General features: G+C 43.7%; 1 protein-coding gene across 3 annotated transcripts in view; it reads right to left on the reverse strand.

The window, feature by feature from the left end:
• Positions 1-27,380, reverse strand: part of TEAD1 (TEA domain transcription factor 1) — a 130,422-nt gene that overhangs the window by 37,992 nt on the left and 65,050 nt on the right. The window contains exons 2-5 of one of the 3 annotated variants that reach the window (XM_040327939.1): positions 18,659-18,723; positions 13,601-13,663; positions 13,449-13,511; positions 952-1,086 (exon numbers count right to left, since the gene is read on the reverse strand). In XM_040327939.1, coding sequence (XP_040183873.1) covers positions 952-1,086; positions 13,449-13,511; positions 13,601-13,663; positions 18,659-18,723 — 326 coding nt within the window. The remainder of the gene's footprint in view (positions 1-951; positions 1,087-13,448; positions 13,512-13,600; positions 13,664-18,658; positions 18,724-27,380) is intronic. The other 2 variants (XM_040327940.1, XM_040327941.1) reach the window with 2 other exon arrangements.

Here is a 27,380-nt window from a genome sequence, read left to right on the forward strand (position 1 = left end):
TTTCTTTTTAATTGGATTTACAGAAGGCCGTGTCTATTGTTGCCATTGCAAGCACTGTATATTATACATGAACTATGCTAAATAATCTGAAAACAATATCTATGGTCAATGTAAAGATTTGGTAAATTAACTTTATCAGGAGTATTGTATAAACTCAAGGAAATATTAGCAGAGAACAGAAGAGAGGAGATATTTTACCTATCACTGGGGGAAGGAATTCTTTACAGTAGTGGTAAATCTATGACCTGCCCTACCAAAACGGACAATATTAAAAGCTTAGTATGGCAATATTCTGATCTAGAGCAGGGGTCTCCAAACGTTTCACTACAAGGACCACACTGTGCATTATATAAATCTTTATGGGCCAACACAAAATCAGTTTTATAAATGAGCAAACCAAATTTAAAGAGGTTTTAGAGTAAAAAAGTAAGATTTCGAATGAATTGCAACCAAATGCACATTGCACGATTTGGAGCGATTGCCACAGGATTTGGAGTTAGTCAGAATTACGGCGATTCCATCCACAATTCCAAATCGCCAAGTGAGAACCAGGTCTTAGAAAATAAAATAAAAAATATCAGTAAACAAAAAGCAAATTCCAAATAAACTTGAGCCCATCAGAGTCCCCATTGAAGTGCCCTATACATCAGAACCCCCCCTTACATAAGGGTCCCCTCTTACATCAGAGGGCCTCATAAAGTCTTGCATAAGGCCGGATTTGGCCTACACGCCATAATTTGGAGACCCTTGATTTAGAGAAATTATGTGGCTACTTTATTGGAACAGGAGGGCTTCCCCCCCCCCTTTAAATTGTAAAATGGCGACAGTCACGTCATACTGTAGGTTTTAACTTCCACTACACTGCTGAGGATTTTAATGGGCGTTTTTCCACCGACTTAACCATATAACCAGAGACAAAACCATTGCAGGAAGCCCTGAGCAGACACTTACCCCGGGTGCAGCAGGAAAGGCCGGGCGAGGAATCCCTGGAAGGCCCAGCTTGTTGTGAATGGCAGTGGCGGATACAATCTGAGCGGAGGACATGGCCGCCATGTGCTGCAGTGCTTTGTCCTTGGCGGTTTGATCCTTTAATATAACAGTTAGCATGCAGTTACTGAATTCTGTGCAGACAGTCAGGTTTGTTTTTTTTGCGCAGCTACAAGCGTGGATATTAAAACATAAGAAAAAAGCAAAACATGCAGCTGTGTGGGGTCCTGATCTAAAAAATCGGTAGCTTAATTGTAGAGCCCCACTCTCAAATTGTTAAATGTCCGATTGTGTTACGGGACACCTACACGCACCAGGAACACAACAGTTCCCTATACACATCACCGAGGCATCAGGCCAAAAAAACAAACTCGTGACCCTAGATCACCCAGCTAAAGTCACAAAGCACTTTGAGATGTTTAGCTTGTGAATGACTTATCTGAGAACCAAATGTGCCATGGTGGCAGGATAAATTTATTATTACATATACCAACTGTCAACCCCACTTAAACTTGATTGCGCTCTTTTCATTGAAGTAGGACAGGTCTGTACACCTGACCGGAGTATCTCCCTGATAAATCACTGTGACAGACTAAAGATGGCCATACATGGTTAAAATTGTGGCCAATTACCTCTGAACCTGACATGACTCGCGCCATAGGCGGCCTCGATGGCACAACCTGGCTCAAACTACGGTATATTGACTTTCAAGAAAAACACATGCAATAATAACGTAGAGGTTGGATAAAATTTTTAAATGCAATCTAAATATCCCTTTTCTTCTCCTCCCATGCTCATCTTCAAAGGGTCTATATATCCCTGGTCTTCTCTTCCCATGCTTGTCTTCAGAGTCTCTGCTATCCTCTGGAACTCCCTACCCCAATCTGTCCAGCTGGCTCCTACTCTGCCCCCTTTTAGGCGATCTCTGAAAACTCATCTCTTCAGGAAAGCATATCCCACCCTCACCTCACAACTAAACTTGCAATTCTCCCATTGGCTTATCCCTCACAGTTAATAAACTTGTGTTGCACTTGCTCTCCTAACCCTTTTGTATTGAGCTGTACTGTCTCCCTTTATAATGAAAAAATCCTGAGCAAACTGTTGGCGCTAAATAAAACCACAGATGCTCAATAGGGTTTAGGTCTGGAGACATCCTTGGCCAAGTCCATCACCTTTACCCTCAGCTTCTTTAGCAAGGCAAAGGTCATCTTGGAGGTGCGTTTGGGGGCATTATCATACTTCCCTTCGGCCCAGTCGGAAGGGGGATCATGCTCTGCTTCAAAAAAATAAAAACTTGGGTTAAACCCATAAACCCTACACAATTTTCAAAAAGTTAATATAGTCCTCTCAAAAAGGACCCAAAAACAAAAGCAATGGGCCATATTATGATGGACTACAGTGGGAATAGAAATAAAAAAATCCTCTAGGTAGGTGCCACTGGTTCAAACCCAATGAGTCCTAGAGGAAAATAACATGAAAACAAGGAGGGAATAGGGACAAATGGGTTTGGTTCCAAGGGAGGGACAGTCCCTCCAAATCAAGGACAGTTGGGAACCATTTTCTTAAGCAACGATTCATGTGTTCATTAATAGTACTCATCACTAACTTTGTTCCCAACAAAAGAAAGAAAAATTATACTGGTGAATTTAGAGACTCATGCCAATGTGATGTGATGGGTCGTGAACCGAACCTTGTGCTTGGACAAACACTGGTGCGTAGGTGTCCGGTAGAAGTTAAATGGTTTAGGCATTCATGAATATCAATCTATTGCCAGACTGTGCTACCGGCACCCTGCCTCTTCTATACTCATATGTATTGCTACAGGAAAGGGTCATTCAGCCATGTATGCCCAGTACTGGACATCGGTGCATGATGGTAAAACACACCAAAGCAGTCGTTAAGCAGGTTTAAACTTTTAGGCAAGTAATGAGCATGCTGGTAAGGCTTGCATGCTTGTATAGGCCAAGCCACTGCTCAGTGACACTAGTCAGATACTGGGCGTGACGCCCTGACCCTTGATAGCAGTGACGTCCTGAAGACCATTCAGTTTCATATCCTGTTCTTTAGGGTAAGGTAGCACAAGCTGGGGGTCACAGACTAAAGCCAATAGCCAAACACTGTGCCAAAGCAAACTAGAGTCACAAGTGGTGGACTGGGAAGGGGGCATCAACTTACCATGTTTGTCACCTGGGTACAATATAAATAGCGTGTTAAAAGAATTGTGTAGGACAAAAACACCAAACATCACACACATCTGGTTATCAAGGACATAAAAAGCAGAGCACCGTTATGGCAGGAGGAGGATGGTAGAAAGGACTTTGGAGCCTTGTTTCTAAAACTATGAAGGAAGAACGGTTTTCTGTCACCCCAAAGCAACCAATTTGACTCAAGCTTCCAATTTTCCAGTTGTCATATTTGGGTTGGTAAGGGTTTACTGTCTAGGCTTTGATAAATATCGAAGGTCGTGATTCTGGGCAATTACCAACATACCTGCAGGTTACCAAGACGTCTGCCGAGTATGAAACAGGGTTCTGTGTTACTTTATCAAAAATTCAGAAGCTTCTAAGAACCTCGGATGAGAAATCACATTGATTTTTTACGAGGAGAAGACTTGTGACCAAGCTTACAGCTTCTTGGCATACAATATAATGTTAAATCTCCAGCATTATGACCTACATTTGTACAATTCTTTGCACAGATCTGTAGTTAATGTGAAATTTTAGGTGTGAACAACCACCCTCCCCCTCCCAGGAGTCTACTAGAAATATTTAAAGGAAATGTAGCTAAAAATGTCATATGGCATGGTTATAGAACACCTGCCAACAAACATACTTTCGTATTTGAGTAGCCTTTAAACTTAAAGAGACCCTTTCACCAACTTAAAAAAATTACGGAAAAATCAAGTATTTTAAAAACGCGTACTTGCAGCGTTTCCCCCCCATAAATAATCATGGCGGGCAATGTCTAAGTAGACCCTCAGCTCCCCTTTCTCGGGGTCCACTACCCTGGACCTGTATAGCACCCTACTGGAAACACCTTGGTCAGTCATTACAGTACAGAGTTCCATCGCCGATAAGCGCGTTACAGGCAATCCCTGCATGTTGACCTCTTTCACCACTGCAGGGCCCGAGTACCATTCATCTGAGCATTTTCTCTGAAGGAATGGATCCATAAAGCACCAAACTCTTGATCCCTACTGAAACCATTTTGAACACAGGGCAGAGTTTGTGCAGAGAGATGCACACCTGTGACCATCCCCTTCAGACACTGGCAAAAAATGTAAAGTACTTCCTGTATGGGAGGGGTTATGTAGGGGAGGACTTCCTGTTTGTTTCTGCCAGTGTCCATTCACCTATAGGTGGCGCATAACCCAAGTTGCTCAGGCCTCCTCTTTCTTTTACATCATAGCCCTCTTCTGGGAGTGTCTAATTGCCATCTGTGCTGGCCTAGCTCCCATGCCTTTCCCTTATGTATTGGTTTATGTGGCAGCCGAGGGGAGTGTGAAGGGTAATACTATAGTATACCTCTCCTAAATGACAGCTCTGAAGTTGGCCTTTCACCTGTAAAATTTTGTTTGTATGGGAAAATATATATATATATATATATATATATATATATATATAAAAAAAAAAATACTTTGCAAAAAATTTGTAAAACAAACCTGAGTCTGTTGGGGCTGCAGACATCACATCCAATCAAGACAAAACATACATTGGGCCGAACTCCGTGGACTTTAGAGGCACAACATCAGTATGTTAAATGTTAATACAAACTTTAATGCACAGTTAAAAAGGCATTCAGATCACATTAAAAACAAAAGATAGTAGCATCCCGCACCCTTAGGAACCCCCCCCCCCCTCCACCACTATAACCAACATTTGTTTCTAATAAAGTTTGCCTTGACATATTGCGCATTAATAAAGTTTGTATTAATATCTAACATATTGGTGTTGTGCCTATAAAGTCCATGGAGTGCGGTCCAATGTAGGTTTCGTCTTCGTTGATCTGAATTAAGGACGGGGCACTTTTTATATGAGTGAGGGTAACAAACGTGGGCAATTTTCCTTTTCCACCCTACTTTGTTTCTTTCCAACTATTCCAATTAATTTTAAGGACATCATATCCAAGATGGCGGCACTCAGCAGCAGTTTTTGGGCTTTTGGTAGTCCTCACAAGGTAGGCACTTACAGATAAATAGTGAAAAAAAAAACTCTATTCTATTCATATATAAATCGTATGGGAAGTTTTTAGTTGAAATTGATTGTGTAGCAACAGTTTTACAACCACCTACACCAAATATTGTAGATTTTGAAAATGTTTAGTTCAACATCTGTAGGGCTGTCGTTTGGAGACCCCTTCCTTTAAAGGAGTTGTAAACAGGGCTGTCTTAATGAGAGGGCACACCTGGGCACTGCCCAGGGGCCCCAGCTGCATGGGGGGCCCCTGCACTTTGCCCAAAGCAGCTGGTCCTTGAGCCCACCCTGCCTCGAAATTGGGGGCCCCATGATAACACTAAGAGTGATAGATACACAGGGGAGGCAGTCTGCCTCCTACCTACTTGATATCTGTTTACCTGCACTGTCATCATTGTAGGGGCCCCAGAGCATAACTTTGCCCAGGGGCCCAAGATGCTATTAAGACGGCCCTGGCTGTAAACCCTCAAGGTTTTTCACCTTAATGCATTCTACGGGGCACTCAAAGAGGAGGAGCCAGGAGTGCCACTAAAGGACCCCAGAAGAAGAGGATCGGAGGCCACTCTGTGTGAAACCAACTGCACAGAGGAGGCAAGTAGAACATGTTTTTTTTTAAAAACAAACCTCCTTTAAGCTGTTGGGTGGGATGTAGGTGACCACCATAATGCAATAAACTTTTTTTGAAAAAAGAACTGGGCCTTCAAGTGAAAATATAAAAGAGAAATAAGAGTAGCAATTGCAACCTTGCTTGTAGAGGATCAGACTTCGGGGGTTTCTAGGCTCGGACTGGCTCCACTAGTCTAGTGAGTCACTGATGATCTCAATGGGGTCATCAAAAACAGATCTTCCTTCAGACATGAAAACCAAGGCTTACTTGAATATCAACGAGCCTCTTTATGAGATTTTACACACCAAGGCCAGTCATATATGTAAAATTCTGATCACAAGACCAGCCAAGGGAAAGATATTCCTTCCCACAAAAATAAAATAGCTGTTTCTGGAGACAAGACTTGACCCGCAGATCAGATCACTTCTTCACCATTGTTCACCCCACCAAGATTCGGTGGGGAATTGTCTTCTCGGGTCATAAACATACAGTATGGGTCAACACAGTCATGTATGTTTATAATACGATCAAGACCTGTAGGTTCAGCTATTGACTCGTGAATGCAGGCAGCTCTACAGAGACTCCTTTGTCACTTTTATCCTGCCGTCTGATAATATAAGAAAAGGAGATAATAATAATAAAATGCACAAAGCCTTCTGCTTTTTATATTCCTTGTGATCCGACAGTTATAGGGTAACAACATCTATGGTGTTTGGCTTAGTCTACGACATGGAGAACACTTGACAAAAATCATATTACACACACCAGAGGGGGAAAGAGAGGAGATACAAAATAAAAACAGAGCTGAAAACATTTTCTTAATACCCTTCGTATATAAAAAAAATAAGCAATTTCCACTGAATTATTGCATATAGAAATAAAGAGCGGCAGAAATGAGATTACCAGCAAAGCTGGTAAAAAAAAATAAAACTAATCTATGGTATTGCCAGGGGAAAGTTCAATGATTTACAGCCCTCAGCTTAGGAAACTTGCGTTAAAGCGGAAACTAAACCCTCCTTATCTTCAGCCAAGGAAGCCGCCATCTTGGCCTCTGTTTGAGCTTCAATTGCCATGGTGCTGCCCATGTGAACAGTTATGACCCCCCCCCCCCCCTCAGCCATAATGATAGTTTGACAATTTGGTGGAGAGCACAAGCAAATGTGATAGTTACATTCCTGGGACGCAACTTTTTAAACTGTTGGATTTTCGTTTCGCTTTAAGTCCTGAATACTTATTACTTATTGGAAATAGACATGTTGTAACTGACTGGCTGTTGGGGGGATGTGCTAGTGCTAGATACATACGGAAGCCCTTCCTTGGAGCGGTATTAAACCCAGAACAAAAAATGTCATAGTGCAGCTTACCAATCATGAGATGTGTCCGCATTAGTTTTCTGTTAGGCTTTTACTTCCTGTGTTTTCAACTGGTGATGTGGCCAGCAACACACTTCCTGTATTAGAGCCCTAAAGCCCTTCCCCCCCGCCACTCTGAATGAAGGAGCATTGTCAGTCTAGGGCAGTGGTCTCCAAACTGCGGCCCTTTACTAGCCTTTATCTGGGCCTTGGAGCACTATTCCTTCCAATAGTATGAATGAAGCACTATTCCTCCTACTGATACCAACAATGGCACACTATTCCTCCCACTCACACACACGATGGGACACTATTCCTCCCACTCACACACACGATGGGACACTATTCCTCCCACCAACGATGGGACACTATTCCTCCCACCAACGATGGCACACTATTCCTCCCACCAACGATGGCACACTATTCCTCCCACCAACGATGGCACACTATTCCTCCCACCAACGATGGCACACTATTCCTCCCACCAACGATGGCACACTATTCCTCCCACCAACGATGGGACACTATTCCTCCCACCAACGATGGGACACTATTCCTCCCACCAACGATGGGACACTTTTCCTCCCACCAACGATGGGACACTATTCCTCCCACCAACGATGGGACACTATTCCTCCCACCAACGATGGGACACTATTCCTCCCACCAACGATGGGACACTATTCCTCCCACCAACGATGGGACACTATTCCTCCCACCAACGATGGGACACTATTCCTCCCACTCACATCAACGATGGGACACTATTCCTCCCACTAATGATGGGACACTATTCCTCCCACCGATACCAATGATGGGACACTATTCCTCCCACTGACACCAACAAAGACACTATTCTTTCCACTGATTCCAATGAAGTGCACTATTCCTACTGACCACCAAGCCTGAGGCCATGTTTACTTTCACTGGGCCTGGAACATTTTCTACCCCCACTGGCCACAATCCGGCTCCCCTAAAGTTTGGAGGACAGTAAACCGGCCTTTTGTTTGGAAAGTCTGGAGACCCCTGGTCTAGTTGATGCCAAACTTCAGCTAACACTTTATAATCGGTTACAGCAAACAACTTTTCTTTTCCCCTTTTGGGGTAAAGGCTTTGCATTTAAAGAAAATGGTCATTGTAGGCACCCCTGATAGTGGTAAATGGTTTGTCTCATCTCTGTAATGGATACATGCTGCATCCCACTGGTCCCTGCTGTCTTCTGGGAAGACAGTGGGGGGGGGGGGGAGTAGGTGCCAGACGTGGCGTAGGTCACCGCGATCACTGCAGTAATCTATGCCTGGAAGTGGGAGCAAATACCTGTATTACACAGGTATCTGCTCTATCTTCCACCCTGAAAGGTGCCAAATGTGACACCGGAGGTGGGGGGAGGTTTCCAAAAAGCAGAAGTTCCATTTTGGGGTGGAACTCCACTTTAAAGGGGTTGTAATGGTTCGTCTTTTATTTTCTAAATAGGTTCCTTTAAGCTAGTGCATTGTTGGTTCACTTACCTTTTCCTTCGATTTCCCTTCTAAATTGAATTTCTCACTTCCTGTTTCTCCTCAGTAAGCTTTCCACCATCATCCGAGCGGTGGAAAGTCATTTAGAACAGCTTACTAAACACCTTACCTTTGAGAAACAGGAAGTGAGAAATTCAAACAAAGAAAACAAAGAAAAAAAAAACATTTAGAAGGGAATTGGAAGGAAAAGGTTAGTGAACCTAGAAATGCACTAGCTTAAAGTAACCTATTTAGAAAATAAAAAACGAACCTTTACAACCCCTTTAAGCTGGCCATAGGCGGTTCGAATTTCGGCCAATTCAGCAGGAACCGGCTGAGAATCGAACCATGTATGGGCAGGGCCGATTTGTACCCAAGTTGATCAAATTGAACAGCTTGGATACAACCAGCCTTTTTGGATTTTTCATCCGAGTATTGCCAGAGGCTATAGCCGCTTGCAAAAATCACTGTTTGTTCTCTCGGGCTGGGACGGCCCCCTATTGGGAGAGAACACAATAGCTCCGCTCCCCTCAACACTGACTGCATCACATTTAAGAATAGGCATAATGGGGGGGGGGGGGGGTAATGTTTGGGACTTTACATGAGGCACATACATTGTACTACGTGCCTCCATCCCTAACTCAACTGAACATAGACAGGGAGTTGGGACTTTGTGTGAGGCAAGAGGTCGCCTGCCTCACACAAAGTCCCAACTCCCCTTTCTATGTACATTTAGGAATAGGTAAGCTGCAATATAATAAATGCTTGCTTTTGGGTTTAATACCGCTTTATGGAATAGAGGAGCTTCTGAAGGTTGTTAAGCAGAAGGTTGCACATCACAGAATGACCCTCTTCAGCAGAATGTCCTCGATTCGGCCTCGGTGTGTATTCTTCCCAATGAAATCTAACAACGGGGGGCGATAAAGAAAAACCTCCAATCTCGTCGGCAGGACACGCTGCGGCTTGTAGTTCCTCCGAACCTGGAGCATCAAATGTTCCGGGGACCATCTTCGGCATAATTAGGGATTCGTATGAAAAAATAAAATTCCATTTCAGCTTCATAAAAGGCCAGCTTTGGCTCCATTGTTGCGTCGTTCAGCGCCGTATTAACAAGGCTGAATTAAGCAACAAAAAGGTGTCAATTTGTGCCTGGCAATGACTGGGCAGAGGGAAGAATGCACATTCAGAGGTGTCCTGACTTGTACCTAATGACTAGTAATTAATACATCTTATTGTGCATCCCCCCCAATGCTCAAGACTTTCCTTCACTTCAAAAGGAATTACATTTTTTTTTTTCAAAAGCTTTCACCACCGCTCATTGAACAGGAAAAGGGGGGGGGGGGAGAATAGAGCGAGCTGGACTATATTTAGCTTCATCTGACTGTCATCAAATCAACATTTCTTAAGCTTAGCTACAGAATATGGATCCAGGATGTTGCCGTGTGCCTATCCCTTCCCTATCTGAAAGATGAATAAAAAGAAAAAAAAGCAAGAGAGATGAAAAGGGTCACAAACAAGCCATTCCTCGCTGCAGTTTGCTGGTGCGGAAGGGGTTAAACGCAGCTCTCCGTGGTCCCCGAATGGGTTTTAGGCTTGCAGCATGCTTCGGCAGACAGACTAACCGGTTGCAAGTGTTACTTCTGAAAAAAAAAAGAAAAAAAAAGAGCTGCCACCCAGTGCATGCCGAGTTATGGATGACAGCGGAGTCCGCGGACAGGGATGCAAGAGTGGTTAGAAGACGCCGCCCGCGCTCTGTGTTACCAGCGGGGCTTGTCTGCTCAGCCAAGTGCAGCTTTTGCACAAAGCCAGGCCACCAAAGATCAATGCCCGCCAGACCGCATACTGCCCAACGTACCATGGGCGTTCAAGAAAAAAAAAAAAAGGCCGCCACTCCTTCCCCTGCTGAGCAGTCCTGCCGAAGAAAGGGTTAGTAAAGCTCGCCACAGACATTAGACAGCACAGCTGGACGTGGGAGCGTGAGTTGACCACCAAACAACTGATCACTGCATGCATGCTCCTGGTGACAAAGCGTGCATGTTCATGCAATAGAAGAGACTCTGCACACGCACATGGTGGCAGCTAGCATGGCGGACAGGGGACAACTGGGACTGACAGTGAAAATTTGGGAGGCTGTGACTCAAAGGATGAAAAGGTCAAGGGCATTTGGTGCTACCAGTTAACTTAAAATTCTTCAGTTAGTGTGTAGGGGGAGTTAAAAAAAAAAAAAAACAGGACCGAGACCGAAAGTGGTGAGAAGACCCTTTGGTCACGAGTTACAAACTACGTATTAAGAAGCAACTCCAGGCATGGTAGTTACAATGGGCACTTTCCCTACCTTCTACTTCTCTGTCCTTGGCCTTCACAACTTTTCCACTTTCTAGAAGGTAAACCCAATTTTCTGGGGGCCTGCTTTTCATTCTTAGTGTGATCCAAGCCATTTCATACACCATGTCACCCCCCCCCCCCCCCCCCAGTGCCTGAAACTTTCCAAACAGTTGGAAGATTTTAAATGCTTGTTGCCCCAGCCCTCTACCTGCTCTTAGTGGCCGACCTACATCCCAAAGCCGTCTGCTTGACCATAGATGGAAGCTCATGGCCACGGGGTGGTGGTATGGCAGCTCAATATAAACCTTACAGGTGCTTACACACGGCATGGTTTAAAGTGTATTTTAGCAGTTATTCCATTAATATATGTGAATTTTTTTTGCGGGAACCTCCACCTACGTTTCCACAGAGTACGTGTCCTATAAACAAGACTTGTATACTGGACATGCTCTATCTGCTAAAACAGGGGTCTCCAAACTTTCTAAACAAAGGGCCAGACTACAGTGCTACAGACTTTAAAGGGCATGATTTGGGCAAGTGGCAGTAGAAAATGTATTGGCATCACTGGAAGTAAACAAGCCCCCATCTTTGGTCAGAAGGGAATAGAGCCCCATGGTCTGTGTTATTGGGAGGAACATCGTTGGCGTTATTGGGAGGAACAGGGCCCCATCATTGGTGCTACTGGGAGGAATACCAACACCAACCCCATGGTTGGTGTTATTGGGAGGAATCGAGCCCCATGGTTGGTGTTATTGGGAGGAATCGAGCCCCATGGTTGGTGTTATTGGGAGGAATCGAGCCCCATGGTTGGTGTTATTGGGAGGAATCGAGCCCCATGGTTGGTGTTATTGGGAGGAATCGAGCCCCATGGTTGGTTTTCTAGGGAGGAATTGAGCCCCATGGTTGGTGTTATTAGGAGGAATGTTTGGTGGTTGGTGTTTTTGGGAGAAATAGTGCCCGATCGTGGTGTTATTTGGGGGGGGGGGGGAGATAGTGCCCTATTGCTGGTGTTGTTGAGAGTAGTCATGTTCCATTGTTGGAGTCGGTGGATGAAATAGTGCCCAAAGGGTCAAATAAAGGCAAGCAAAGTGTCGCACCCAGCCCCTGGGCCATACTTTGGAGACCACTGTGCTAGAACTCAATTTTCACAATTGACCCTTCTAAGATGAATTTTATGGCTGTGTAGGATGCAGGTTTGGGGGTTGGGGGACTAGGGATGGTGGTTAGAGAGTGGAGAGATCCACCCTGTGCTTTTTTTTTTCCCTTCTAAAAGTGTAACTGGACTTGAAGCACCATACCATCATATTCCAAATAACGAGTTTATCCCAATGATGGATTGCTTGCAAGCCCGTAGGCTTAAAAACGGAACTAAACCCATAGATTTAAAAGTAAAAAAAAAAAAAAAAACGGGTACATTCCGGCAATTGCAGTGAATGTAACCGTCCACATTTGCTTGTGCTCTCAAACCAAAAACCATCAAACCATCCAATGGCTGGTGTCATAACTGATCACATGTGTGCAGCACCATGACCGTTGAAGATCAAAGGTTGGACTTAATGGACTTGTGTCTTTTTTTTTCCAACCACGCCTACTATGCAACTATGTAAAGAGAGGCCAAGATGGAAGACAGTACGCAACTTCGTGACGGCAGCTTCCTTGGCTGAAAACCGATAGGAGGGTTTAGTTCCGCTTCAGGAAAACCATACTTTTATTTTTTTTTAGGTGGACTCGATCATCAATAATTAATTGGATGGTGTTGGAGTGTTGCGAGTTTGCTCAGTAGCCAAAATGTCAGTTGACTAGACCAAAATGTAAAAATTACTTTACGGCTACTGAATCCTTTAGGGGGTGTTTTTATAGATGTGCCTGGAGATTTTTTTTCCTTTAATAAGGACAATCAAAGGGCTAAATCACTGGAAGATTGAGGATCCTTTATCTTAAATAAATGGGGGGAAAGAAAAAAAAAAGGGGGGGGGCAAATGCTAATGACCAAAGGGAGTCCAGATTATAGAGTCCAATTTTTTTTTTTTTTTCTTTTGATTTTTTTTTTTTTTTTTTACAAAGAAGCAACTGGTGCCACATGTAATATAGAAAGCATGCCCCCCCCCCCCCCCCCGTAATGCCTCCTTGTGCAAGGTCTGCTTTCATCTACGCCGGTAATAATCACCCTCTAAGTGACAAAACACCTCGGTGAGTGGAAACACGCTCATTAATTCCCTATTAATTGACATAGCTTGGTGTGAGACTTGGAAACCCTTGGCTAATGGTGCCGGTAGACCGTTTTGTTTTGTTTTTTTTCACAGCGACCGCTTGCAGAGAAAATAGTAGAGCAGGTATTAAGAAACGTAAACAGCTCTGACATGCAGGAAAAAAAAAAAAAAAAAAACTAGGTTACGAGGATCGTAGCACGGAGCATTCACCGGTCACCATGGGAAACAGGAAGTGAGATGCGTAGCAACCACAAGCCCAAAAGCAGAGAAGCGCATACCTTCAGCTTGGAATGAAAATCACGAGATTTCCTTCTGGCAAGAACCTGAATGTGACTAGACACCTGCAGGGTAGGGGGAGGGAGGAAAACAAAGGAAAAAGCCTGTAACCATGGAGATGAAAAGCCCTTACAACTGGGCAAGCCAGACGTACCTTAATGGCCGCTTGGATTTCTCGAACTTTCTTTCTTGCTAAGACCTGTATGTGACTAGACACCTATGGGGTTCAGATTTAAAATAATAAATAAAATAATAAAAAAAAAAAAAAAAAAAAAGGAATTTTAAAAATGTATATTAAAAGTATGGTGTGCTTGGTTTGGGATCGCCCAGGGGGCAGAATGAATGTGGCACTAAGGGTTTATTTACTGCTGCAAGGGTAGGCTTGCAAGCATCAAAACTAAAAATATATAATTTTTATTTAATCAAGCCTTAAATGGATTTATAGTTCTCTTATTGTTCGGCAACTTTTAGAATTAATTTTTATTTATTTTTTAATAATTAAATTATTACCATCTATGTATGAAAATTTGGTATGTTAAAAAAAAAGTTATGTTTTTTAATAAACTTAGATTGAAGTAAATAAAGGATTTAAAAAAAATATATCTAAAATAAGTTTGATACAGATTTAAAAATCCCAGTTAGGGTTTTTTTTTTTTTATTAATTTGTTTGATTAATGTAGACGGTTGCAAGTTGTTGCTCATCTTGTAGACCCCTATGAACAAAATCATAGTTAGTTAACTTTTATTTTAATTTTTTATTTAATAAGATAACTGACATGACTCTTCTACGATCCAGGGGAAGCTGATAATCCAAATCTTCCAAAACATCCAAAATGTTGAGGACACTCATGCACAGTGCTTGCGTGCCTTTTCTAGGGCCAGTGAGGTCACCGACATACTTTTTAATTTTTTTTTTTTTTTATTAATTTAGATTAAGTTTTAAATTAAAATTTTAATTTAATTGCATTTTTTTTTTTAGGTCTACAAGATAGGCTGCCCCCTTGCAGTTTAATTGCAAGGTCTGCTTTAATTCTTTACATTTTTCTTATGGTGACAAATTGTAATTCTATATACTATTTAAAACACGCTAATAGCCTTGCTACTCAATTTCCCTTTCAGTTTAAAATTAACTACACTGCTGCTAGAAGAATTTTTTTTTATTTAAACCTTTGAAAACATGCCGAGTTTTGTAAAGCTGACAATTTAACTTAAGCACCACAGTTTAAATTCTATTATGCAATTCTGTATAACAAAAAAAAATCATGACAATCATATAACAAAATGCAGTTAGAAAAATCTGTATACCCAAAATAAAAAAAACATAAAATAAAAACAAAATAAAAACATAACATAACATAAAATATGAAACAACACAAAGCAAAACAAAGCAAAGCAGAAAGCAAAACACAAAGCAAAACAACGCAAAGCAGAAAGCAAAACACAAAGCAAAGCAAAAGAAAGCAACGCAAAGCAAAAGAAATCAAAGCAACGCAAAGCAAAAGAAAGCAAAGCAAAAGAAAGCAAAGCAAAAGAAAGCAAAGCAACGCAAAGCAAAAGAAAGCAAAGCAACGCAAAGCAAAATAAATCAAAGCAAAAGCAACGCAAAGCAAAAGAAAGCAAAGCAAAAGCAACGCAAAGCAAATAAAAAAAGAAAAGCAAAAGAAAGCAAAGCAACGCAAAGCAAAAGAAAGCAAAGCAACGCAAAGCAAAAGAAAGCAAAGCAACGCAAAGCAAAAGAAAGCAAAGCAAAAGAAAGCAAAAGAAAGCAAAGCAAAAGAAAGCAAAGCAAAAGAAAGCAAAGCAAAAGAAAGCAAAGCAAAAGAAAGCAAAAGCAAAAGAAAGCAAAGCAAAGCAAAAGCAACGCAAAGCAAAAGAAAGCAAAGCAAAAGCAACGCAAAGCAAAAGAAAGCAAAGCAACGCAAAGCAAAAGAAAGCAACGCAAAGCAAAAGAAAGCAAAGCAACGCAAAGCAAAAGAAAGCAAAGCAACGCAAAGTAAAAGAAAGCAACGCAAAGCAAAAGAAAGCAACGCAAAGCAAAAGAAAGCAACGCAAAGCAAAAGAAAGCAGAGCAAAACAACGCAAAGAAAAATGCAAAGCAAGGCAACACAACGTAAGGCAACACAACGTAAGGCAACACAACGTAAGGCAACACAACGTAAGGCAACACAACGTAAGGCAACACAACGTAAGGCAACACAACGTAAGGCAACACAACGTAAGGCAACACAACGTAAGGCAACACAACGTAAGGCAACACAAAATAACATAAAAAAAACATAAAATAAAGTAATATAAGTATTACAATATGAAAATGTAACATTTGTTTTAAATAAACATTAAGGAAAATTGTAAGCTCTTTGTAAAAGGAACCTAAAGTTTTAATTTCAGAAACATGCTGCATGATAGAAAAATAAATTTAGGACAAACAAGACTGAAACCCATAAGATATATATAAAAAAAAAAAAAAAAGAGCTAAAAAATAAAATTAGGAAGGCAAATGAAAGACAATGGGCACCCTGAGGATCTTTACCCCAGAGGGGGGTATTAAGCAATATTTGTGTTAAACCTGTGCAGCTAGGGGCTTTTTTTTGAGAAGGATTTGAACTTGGCCCCAGTAAATCTTCAGCGGTTAAATCAAGGCATTGTTTGGGGGCATAGGCTGCTCTTTCACTCCCGGCTAATTGATGGAGAAAGGCGCTCGGGATGGGGACTTGGCGTTTAGTGCTGACTCATCAGTTGCTTTCTTGTGGACTGTAACATTTTAGGCATGCCAATGTGAGGGGCTATTGTTCCCGGACGACAAGCCCCTGTAAACACAAGACAAGTCAGGAGACGAGGGGGGAGGGGGGTCAGCTGCTGGCAGGTAAACCCAAAATTTATAGAGATGCTAAAATACTAACCGCTCCAGATTGAAATCCTACTTTATTTTATTTTAGAATTTATACATTTTTTGTTTTGACTTCCTGTCACCTACAAAGTGACAGGAAGTAAAAGAAATATACATAAATGTACGCCAATTTGTGCACGTTAAAAGGTTTTAACACAACTTTATCAAATTCACACATTTTTCAAAAGGGATTCAATTTGCAAAATAAAGTGTGAAAAAATATATATTAACACCCCAAAGGGTCTCTAAAGCCAATTGCTTGTTTTTAATTGTTATTTAATTTGTATGCAACAGGTTCACTTTAGGATGTGCAGCTCAAGGAATTCCTCACAAAAATGCACCCAAGGTTCAGCCCGGAAGGTGTAATAACTGCAGATCAATGCGTTTGCAGCAATGATGGAAAGCAAAGTAGATTTATAGTGATGGATCATTTATGGAGTTATCCCAGCTCATACTGAAATACACATTTTAGGCAGAAAACAGCAAGTTGAGGAACACACCGGCTTCTTCTCTCTCTAGGGTGGCAGCAGCAAGATCACCAATTGCTTCCTTGACTTTGCACTCTGATGTTCTATAACCGGGGTCTCCAAACTTTATAAAACAAAAGGACAGCGTACAATCCTTTGGACTTTAAAAGGTGACCAGACTGGCCAGAGGATGTAAAAAAATGGGCCAGTCTCATAAGGAGGAGTAAAAATAGTGCCCCCCCTCCCCATCGTTGGCGTCAGTGGGAGGAGTAGTGCCCCCCCATCGTTGGCGTCAGTGGGAGGAGTAGTGCCCCCCCATCGTTGGCGTCAGTGGGAGGAGTAGTGCCCCCCCATCGTTGGCGTCAGTGGGAGGAGTAGTGCCCCCCCATCGTTGGCGTCAGTGGGAGGAGTAGTGCCCCCCCATCGTTGGCGTCAGTGGGAGGAGTAGTGCCCCCCCATCGTTGGCGTCAGTGGGAGGAGTAGTGCCCCCCCATCGTTGGCGTCAGTGGGAGGAGTAGTGCCCCCCCATCGTTGGCGTCAGTGGGAGGAGTCGTGCCCCCCCATCATTGGCGTCAGTGGGAGGAGTCGTGCCCCCCATCGTTGGCGTCAGTGGGAGGAGTCGTGCCCCCCATCGTTGGCGTCAGTGGGAGGAGGAGTAGTGCCCCCATCGTTGGCGTCAGTGGGAGGAGGAGTAGTGCCCCCATCGTTGGCGTCAGTGGGAGGAGGAGTAGTGCCCCCATCGTTGGCGTCAGTGGGAGGAGGAGTAGTGCCCCCATCGTTGGCGTCAGTGGGAGGAGGAGTAGTGCCCCCATCGTTGGCGTCAGTGGGAGGAGTAGTGCCCCCATCGTTGGCGTCAGTGGGAGGAGTAGTGCCCCCATCGTTGGCGTCAGTGGGAGGAGTAGTGCCCCCATCGTTGGCGTCAGTGGGAGGAGTAGTGCCCCCATCGTTGGCGTCAGTGGGAGGAGTAGTGCCCCCCCATCGTTGGCGTCAGTGGGAGTAGTGCCCCCATCGTTGGCGTCAGTGGGAGGAGTAGTGCCCCCATCGTTGGCGTCAGTGGGAGGAGTAGTGCCCCCATCGTTGGCGTCAGTGGGAGGAGTAGTGCCCCCATCGTTGGCGTCAGTGGGAGGAGTAGTGCCCCCATCGTTGGCGTCAGTGGGAGGAGTAGTGCCCCCATCGTTGGCGTCAGTGGGAGGAGTAGTGCCCCCAATATGATGCAAAAAGCCGGTGTGGCAATCAACCAGTCAGCCTCCACCTGAAATACGCATTACTGAGATATTGGCTTCACCATAGTCACCAAGCTGTGGTGAAAAATTAGTGCAACTTCACTTGCGAAGTGCAAAGTCTTTCCCTGACTTCCTGTCCTACTGAAACGTGTTGGGTGGAGAATAAATTCCCAACATGCACCCAAACGCCTATAATTTTTTTTACAGAGTTTTTTTTATTCCCTCCACAATCTATCCATAGCTGGAGCTCAGGGTGGAGTTGGGTTTTTTAATATAAAGCGATCCTCCGGGGAATGAGTTATAATATAGAAAAATCGCAGCCATGGAATCGGTGGAAATGTAATGTTCTCACAGCATGAAGAGGACAATGATGCTGCATAAGAGCTCGCGGGTTATCCAACATAACAGCCACATCCTCACTACCACAGAAATTCTAATGGGCTTTTAAAAAAGGGCATACATTATATTATTAGAATGAGACAAATGGCGGAGTAAATTGGGCAATTTTGGGAGCTTTTATGCAGCACCAGATTTGAGATCCACACTGTCCACTAATAACCCAGCAATCAGGGCATGATTAAAGTACAATTAACAGATCGATGTCATCAAACAATCAGGGTGATCAAATGTATTACCTGTTTTCTGGTCCGCGTTTTGCCTGTCCGTAACTTGATGTATCTGGCTATTAATTCATTCCTACCTGAAATAAAGGAATGGACGGGGTCAGTTTACTGGGAGACTCCATCTGAGCCAGTATGTGTGGGGAATATGGGATGGGGGGGGGGGGGGAGAGAAACTGATACATACAGATATACAGTCCATCTTATAGATATATAGTCCAAGAAGTCACCACACTTTAAAGTTCTTGCTTAACCTCAGTAAAGTTATTTTTTACTGTACATAGATGTGTGCAAAACACACAACAGTTTTAGGTGCCCTCACTCTTCTATGTATATATACACACACACACACACACACACACACACACACACACATCTATGGTTTGTTTTACAAAAAAATCTTACAAAATCCCCCAGGTGACACCATTGGTGGCAATGTAGTTGCTAGAGCGCCTCCGTTTCCTGCAAGGCCTTGGACGCCCAAGTATTTCCTCTCCATTATGGAGAACCCATGGCAGGGGTCGATATTATCATTTGTAAAGGCTGTAGCAATAGAGAAGTATTGGGGGTGGGGTAGAATCCGATGGGATAATGCCCCAAGACAAACTGGAAACTTGCGAGTAACAACAAAAAGCGAAATATTATCTTACAGAGCAGTTGGCCTATAACTGAACTGGATTAGTCTCTATATTAAAGTAAATTGGATTAGTGCATGGCTCTATGTATAATTGTTACACTATGAACTTCCCTGGCCCTCTCCTGGTGCCCCTAGACTTGCCCCATACTGACGCACTTTCATGTCTTGAAAGCCTCGGCCCTGCTCTGTCCAGGCACACTTGATCTTGCTCTGTCTTGGCGCCCAAGGCCATGCCCCGACACCCCCAGACCTGCCCCACCACCCTTGACCTTGCCCTGTCTTGGCACCCAAGACCATGCCCCCTACACCCCCAGCCCTGCCCTGTCCTAGAACCCTTGACATTGTCCCGTTTACAGCCAAAACCATGCCCCCTACACCCCCAGCCCTGTCCTTTCCTTGCACACAAGACCACGCCCCTACACCCCCTGCCCTGTCCCAGAACCCTTGCCCTGTATTGGCACCCAAGACAATGCCCCTACACCACCAGACTTGTCCTGTCTTGTTCCAGCACCCAAGACCATGCTTCCTACACCCCCAGCCCTGCCCTGTCCTATAATCCTTGAACTTGCCATGTCTTGGCACCCAAGACCATGCCCCTAAACCCCCAGCCCTGCCTTGTCGCAACACCCAAGTCCATGCCCCTATACCCCCAGCCCTGCCGTGTCCCAGAATCCTTGACCTTGCCTTGTCTTGGCACCCATGACTTTGCCCCTACACACTGCGCCGTGTCGTGTCCCGGAAACCCTTGGTGCCCAAGGCCATTCCCCAACACCCCCCACCCCTGCCCTGTCCCGCCACCCTCAACCTTGACCTGTCTTGGTGCCTAAGAGCATGCCCAAACACCCCCTGCCCCGATATAGACATCCCCAGCCCTGCCCCGACACAGACACTTCCGGCCTGTCTCGACGCCAACCTGACAGACACCCCTGGCCTTGCCCCCTCCCGACAACACCACCGGGCCCATATTAAATTCTTCTGTAATTCTGTGTAAAATTAGATGCAATGTAGTTGAAATACGGACAACCTCTTGTCACCTTTGAATCTGCATATGCAGGGAAACGACTGTAGACATAACAAGCTCTGCTATCAAGGCAAATATCAAGGGATCTGTCTAACAATGAACTAAACCTCCTGGGTTTTCTGTACAAACAACTACTGATCTGAATGCTGAACAAAAACGTCATACATACCAGATAGTACACAACATGGTTCAGCCATTAGCTCTCCTATATCACTTAATCCAAGATTGTGTCTGAGCATTCCTGCCCGACTCTGGAGCTACAAGACGGCTATGTAATGTACTGCCTCGTATTTTATAGATTTATCTCCAATTACGTTCACAATAAACCAAATACCTTTATAATACAATTGCTGTTGCCACAGTTTTGCAAGCAATTTTCCAGAATAATGTCCTGCTGACGTCATCAGGGAAGGAGGAGAAGACGGGTAAGAAGATTAATACTTTGGCAGAGATTCAACCCCCTTCTTATTTTATTAACATGCCCAGGTCTCTGACCATCTCCTGTAGCATGTGCCATAGTCTCAGACCATCTCTTGTAGGATACCCAGTCTCAGACCATCTCTTGCAGGATGCCCATAGTGTCTGACCATCTCCTGTGGCATGCCCATAGTCCCTGACCATCTCCTGTAGCATGCCCATAGTGTCTGATCATCTTTTAGCATGCCCATAGTCCCCGACCATCTCCTGTAGCAAGTCCATGGTCTCACATCATCTCTTGTAGCATGCCCATAGTCTCCGACTATATCTTAGCATACCCATGGTCTCTGACCATCTCCCGTTGCACTCTCATAGTCTGACATCTGTCACCTGTAGCACACCTATAGTCTCTAACCATCTAACCATCACCTGTAGCTTCAGCTGATGTGTCGTCACCGGCGTCTCCTGCAGGCATTCACAGGAGTGATGTCATCGCGGCTCCAGCCAATAACTCCAGGAGCGATGTCGCTGGGCAGAGCAGTGTTTCAGGATCGCTGCTGGGGCTTCGATCTAACTAAGGGGAGCATTTCATAATGAGGTAGTATGCTATGCATTCTACCTCAATATTCCTTTGTCTTGTAGGTTTTTTTTTCCCCCTAGGGTTTACAACCACTTTAACCGATTACCATTGTTCTAATCTGTTTCCAGATATTTGAGTCACCAATGGAGACTTTCCCTGACTTCCTTTCCTAATGCAATGGCGCAGGAAGTGGAGAAGAAAAAAATAAATTACGAACACGCACCCAAACACCTATAAACATTACAGAGTTTCTAACCCCTCACCACCCTACCCATAGCTGAAAAAAAGATTTTACTGGAAGCTATTCCCCTTTTTATCTTCCTAGGCTCCAAGATCACGGCACACGGTGACTGCAGCCATGACATTAAGAGACGCTTATTTCTTGGGGAGGAAAGCAACAGAAAATCTAGACAACATCATAAAAAGTAGAGCCATCACCCTACCGACAAAGTGCTGTATAGTCAACGCTATGGTAATCCCAGAAGTAACCTATGGCTGTGAAAGTTGGACCAGAAGTAAGGCTGAACATTGAAGATTTGATGCTTTTGAACTATGGTGTTGAAGACTCCACAAAGTCCCTTGGATGGCAAGAAGATCAAACCAGTAAATCTTGAAGGAAATCAACCCTGAATATTCACTGGAAGGACAGATCCTGAAGAAGCTGAAACTCAAATACTTTGGCCACCTATTGCGAAGAGATCACTCCTCGGAAAAGACCCTGATGCTGGGAAACATGAAACGAGAAGAGGATGACAGAAAACAAGATGGATAGATAGTATCATCGAAACAATAAAACGTGAAGTTAAGCAAGCTCCGGGAGGCAGTGGAGGGCAGAAATGCCTGGCGCGCTATGGTCCATGAGGTCACAAAGGATCGGACACGACTAAACAAATACAATCTCCCTTTTGGAGGAATACGGCAATGCTCTATGAAGAACATAAAATAACTTTCCCCTGGACCGAGGTGGGGTCTTATCGCTCGGCCCCTCTTAACAGTAATGGTGGCTAAAAAAACTTCTGCTAAGTGACCATAAAGCCAACTCCCCCCATTCATGTTCCATTCACTTTTAATCTGCTTAGTCAGAAAATCCTTTGTGCACACAAGAAGAATTTTGCAAGTCAACAAGGAATGAATCGGTTTAAGGCAAAAAGTCGGGCCCTCTTCATTTGAACAATGTAAAAAAAGAAAAAAAAAAATTGGCTTGTAAAAATATTCCGGGCAGGTGCTGGGGTAAAGCGCGCACTCCCGATGTGGCTGGGGGCCCTGCGTTTTGTGGAGACAAGCTTGCTGCAAAGGATAGGGGGTGGGGGGGGGGGGGGTTCATGTGACGTGGGCCAATAAACAGCATCTGGGGACATTCAATTACAGGCCCTCACCCAGCATGCCTGCACTGTAATCTCTACCAGATGAGGCTCAGGCCTCACTATTTTCAATAATTCACACACTGTGTACACATAAACTGACAATAAGGGCATTCATGCGGCCGCCTGATTCGCAGATCAAAGCTCCCAAATGGGCGGCTGTAGGCATGCTTCTGCTGAATAATTCATTCTTTTCACAGGCCTGGAAAAAAAAAAATGCTCAGCAGGACTTGGCTGATCGGGGTCCCTTTCCTGTGCAGTGTGCTAAGTTCAAAATCAGAAAAAGGGAAGTGGCCTTCTAGGGACGTACAAGCAGCAAAACATCACAAAACTAAAGGAGGGGCAAGGACCTGAAAAAAATGCAATACAATAATAAAAAAAAAAAAAGTCGAATAAAAAAAAAAAAACAGCAATGCAAAAAGAAAAACAACGAGAGAAAAAGAGGAGCAAAATAAATAAATAAGGGGAGCAACGCAAAGAAACAAGAACCAACGCAAAAAAAAAAATATATAGAAAACGAATGCACCAAAACTGCAAATAAAAAGAATGCACTGACATACAGATAACCACCAGGGGGGTTGCAAAGAAACCTATAATAATACATACTCGAAAACTCAACACTGGCCTGAACTTATTCACTGAAAAATACACTATAGTTTTTAATTTTATTTTTATTTTTTTCCAAAGCAGAACTGGGACGTAGACAGCTAAAAGCACCACTTTAACCTGCCAAAGAATTGGTTATTCTTTTCATCCAGCTTTGTAATCCAGGCACCCCTGCCAAATAGCACAGCCAGATTTCACTTCCAATGTAGCAGCAGCAGCACAGCTGGGAAATAACAAGCCTTCCGCCACGGGAGAATTGAGGAGAAGCGTCATACTAATAGGATATCGGTTCTCTTATCTCTTGCTGGTATGTTCCCTGTGTGCATTACAGCAGAGTCTGGCCTTTCCTCTCCTGGTCCTTTAGAGCAAACCAACAGGTTTACTTTGCAGCGAGGCAAGAAGCCTTGTCCAAGTCCCTCTAGCTGCCTTACTAAAACTATTTACCCCAGAGGAAACTTTGAAATCATTTTCAGGTCCCAGGGAACCCTTGCTATTATAAATGCATCAGGAGCCAATGGAAAGGCCCCTTACATTAGAGGCCAGTGGGAAGAATGTCTCTTACATTGGTGGTCTGTGGGAAGAATGTCCCTTACATTGGTGATCAGTGAGAAGAATGTCCCTTACATTGGTGATCAGTGGGAAGAATGTTCCTTACATTGGTGATCAGTGAGAAGAATGTTCCTTACATTGGTGATCAGTGGGAAGAATGTTCCTTACATTGGTGATCAGTGGGAAGAATGTTCCTTACATTGGTGATCAGTGGGAAGAATGTTCCTTACATTGGTGATCAGTGGGAAGAATGTCCCTTACATTGGTGATCAGTAGGAAGAATGTCCCTTACATTGGTGATCAGTGGGAAGAATGTCCCTTACATTGGTGATCAGTGAGAAGAATGCCCCTTACATTGGTGATCAGTAAGAAGAATGTCCCTTACATTGGTGATCAGTGGGAAGAATGTCCCTTACATTGGTGATCAGTGGGAAGAATGTCCCTTACATTGGTGATCAGTAGGAAGAATGTTCCTTACATTGGTGATCAGTGGGAAGAATGTCCCTTACATTGGTGATCAGTGAGAAGAATGCCCCTTACATTGGTGATCAGTAAGAAGAATGTCCCTTACATTGGTGATCAGTGAGAAGAATGTCCCTTACATTGGTGATCAGTGAGAAGAATGTCCCTTACATTGGTGATCAGTGAGAAGAATGTTCCTTACATTGGTGATCAGTGGGAAGAATGTTCCTTACATTGGTGATCAGTGAGAAGAATGTTCCTTACATTGGTGATCAGTGAGAAGAATGTTCCTTACATTGGTGATCAGTGAGAAGAATGTTCCTTACATTGGTGATCAGTGGGAAGAATGTTCCTTACATTGGTGATCAGTGGGAAGAATGTCCCTTACATTGGTGATCAGTGAGAAGAATGTCCCTTACATTGGTGATCAGTGAGAAGAATGTTCCTTACATTGGTGATCAGTGAGAAGAATGTCCCTTACATTGGTGATCAGTGAGAAGAATGTCCCTTACATTGGTGATCAGTGGGAAGAATGTCCCTTACATTGGTGATCAGTGGGAAGAATGTCCCTTACATTGGTGATCAGTGGGAAGAATGTTCCTTACATTGGTGATCAGTGGGAAGAATGTTCCTTACATTGGTGATCAGTGGGAAGAATGTCCCTTACATTGGTGATCAGTGGGAAGAATGTCCCTTACATTGGTGATCAGTGGGAAGAATGTCCCTTACATTGGTGATCAGTGAGAAGAATGCCCCTTACATTGGTGATCAGTAAGAAGAATGTCCCTTACATTGGTGATCAGTGAGAAGAATGTCCCTTACATTGGTGATCAGTGAGAAGAATGTCCCTTACATTGGTGATCAGTGAGAAGAATGTTCCTTACATTGGTGATCAGTGGGAAGAATGTTCCTTACATTGGTGATCAGTGAGAAGAATGTTCCTTACATTGGTGATCAGTGAGAAGAATGTTCCTTACATTGGTGATCAGTGAGAAGAATGTTCCTTACATTGGTGATCAGTGGGAAGAATGTTCCTTACATTGGTGATCAGTGGGAAGAATGTCCCTTACATTGGTGATCAGTGAGAAGAATGTCCCTTACATTAGTGATCAGTGAGAAGAATGTCCCTTACATTGGTGATCAGTGAGAAGAATGTCCCTTACATTGGTGATCAGTGGGAAGAATGTCCCTTACATTGGTGATCAGTGGGAAGAATGTCCCTTACATTGGTGATCAGTGGGAAGAATGTTCCTTATATTGGTGATCAGTGGGAAGAATGTTCCTTACATTGGTGATCAGTGGGAAGAATGTCCCTTACATTGGTGATCAGTGGGAAGAATGTCCCTTACATTGGTGATCAGTGGGAAGAATGTCCCTTACATTGGTGATCAGTGGGAAGAATGTCCCTTACATTGGTGATCAGTAAGAATGTCCCTTACATTGGTGATCAGTGGGAAGCATGTTCCTTACATTGGTGATCAGTGAGAAGAATGTTCCTTACATTGGTGATCAGTGGGAAGAATGTCCCTTACATTGGTGATCAGTGGGAAGCATGTTCCTTACATTGGTGATCAGTGGGAAGAATGTCCCTTACATTGGTGATCAGTGGGAAGCATGTTCCTTACATTGGTGATCAGTGAGAAGAATGTTCCTTACATTGGTGATCAGTGGGAAGAATGTTCCTTACATTGGTGATCAGTGGGAAGAATGTCCCTTACATTGGTGATCAGTAGGAAGAATGTTCCTTACATTGGTGATCAGTGGGAAGAATGTCCCTTACATTGGTGATCAGTGAGAAGAATGCCCCTTACATTGGTGATCAGTAAGAAGAATGTCCCTTACATTGGTGATCAGTGGGAAGAATGTCCCTTACATTGGTGATCAGTGGGAAGAATGTCCCTTACATTGGTGATCAGTGAGAAGAATGTCCCTTACATTGGTGATCAGTGGGAAGAATGTCCCTTACATTGGTGATCAGTGGGAAGAATGTCCCTTACATTGGTGATCAGTGGGAAGAATGTTCCTTACATTGGTGATCAGTGGGAAGAATGTTCCTTACATTGGTGATCAGTGGGAAGCATGTCCCTTACATTGGTGATCAGTGGGAAGAATGTCCCTTACATTGGTGATCAGTGGGAAGAATGTCCCTTACATTGGTGATCAGTGAGAAGAATGTCCCTTACATTGGTGATCAGTGGGAAGAATGTCCCTTACATTGGTGATCAGTGGGAAGAATGTCCCTTACATTGGTGATCAGTGAGAAGAATGTTCCTTACATTGGTGATCAGTGGGAAGAATGTCCCTTACATTGGTGATCAGTGAGAAGAATGTCCCTTACATTGGTGATCAGTGAGAAGAATGTCCCTTACATTGGTGATCAGTGGGAAGAATGTCCCTTACATTGGTGATCAGTGAGAAGAATGTCCCTTACATTGGTGATCAGTGAGAAGAATGTTCCTTACATTGGTGATCAGTGAGAAGAATGTCCCTTACATTGGTGATCAGTGAGAAGAATGTTCCTTACATTGGTGATCAGTGAGAAGAATGTTCCTTACATTGGTGATCAGTGAGAAGAATGTCCCTTACATTGGTGATCAGTGGGAAGAATGTTCCTTACATTGGTGATCAGTGGGAAGAATGTTCCTTACATTGGTGATCAGTGGGAAGCATGTCCCTTACATTGGTGATCAGTGGGAAGAATGTCCCTTACATTGGTGATCAGTGGGAAGAATGTCCCTTACATTGGTGATCAGTGAGAAGAATGTCCCTTACATTGGTGATCAGTGGGAAGAATGTCCCTTACATTGGTGATCAGTGGGAAGAATGTCCCTTACATTGGTGATCAGTGAGAAGAATGTTCCTTACATTGGTGATCAGTGGGAAGAATGTCCCTTACATTGGTGATCAGTGAGAAGAATGTCCCTTACATTGGTGATCAGTGAGAAGAATGTCCCTTACATTGGTGATCAGTGGGAAGAATGTCCCTTACATTGGTGATCAGTGAGAAGAATGTCCCTTACATTGGTGATCAGTGAGAAGAATGTTCCTTACATTGGTGATCAGTGAGAAGAATGTCCCTTACATTGGTGATCAGTGAGAAGAAT

This window comes from Rana temporaria, chromosome 11 (genome assembly GCF_905171775.1).
Source record: "Rana temporaria chromosome 11, aRanTem1.1, whole genome shotgun sequence".
Classification (NCBI taxonomy): Eukaryota; Metazoa; Chordata; class Amphibia; order Anura; family Ranidae; genus Rana; species Rana temporaria.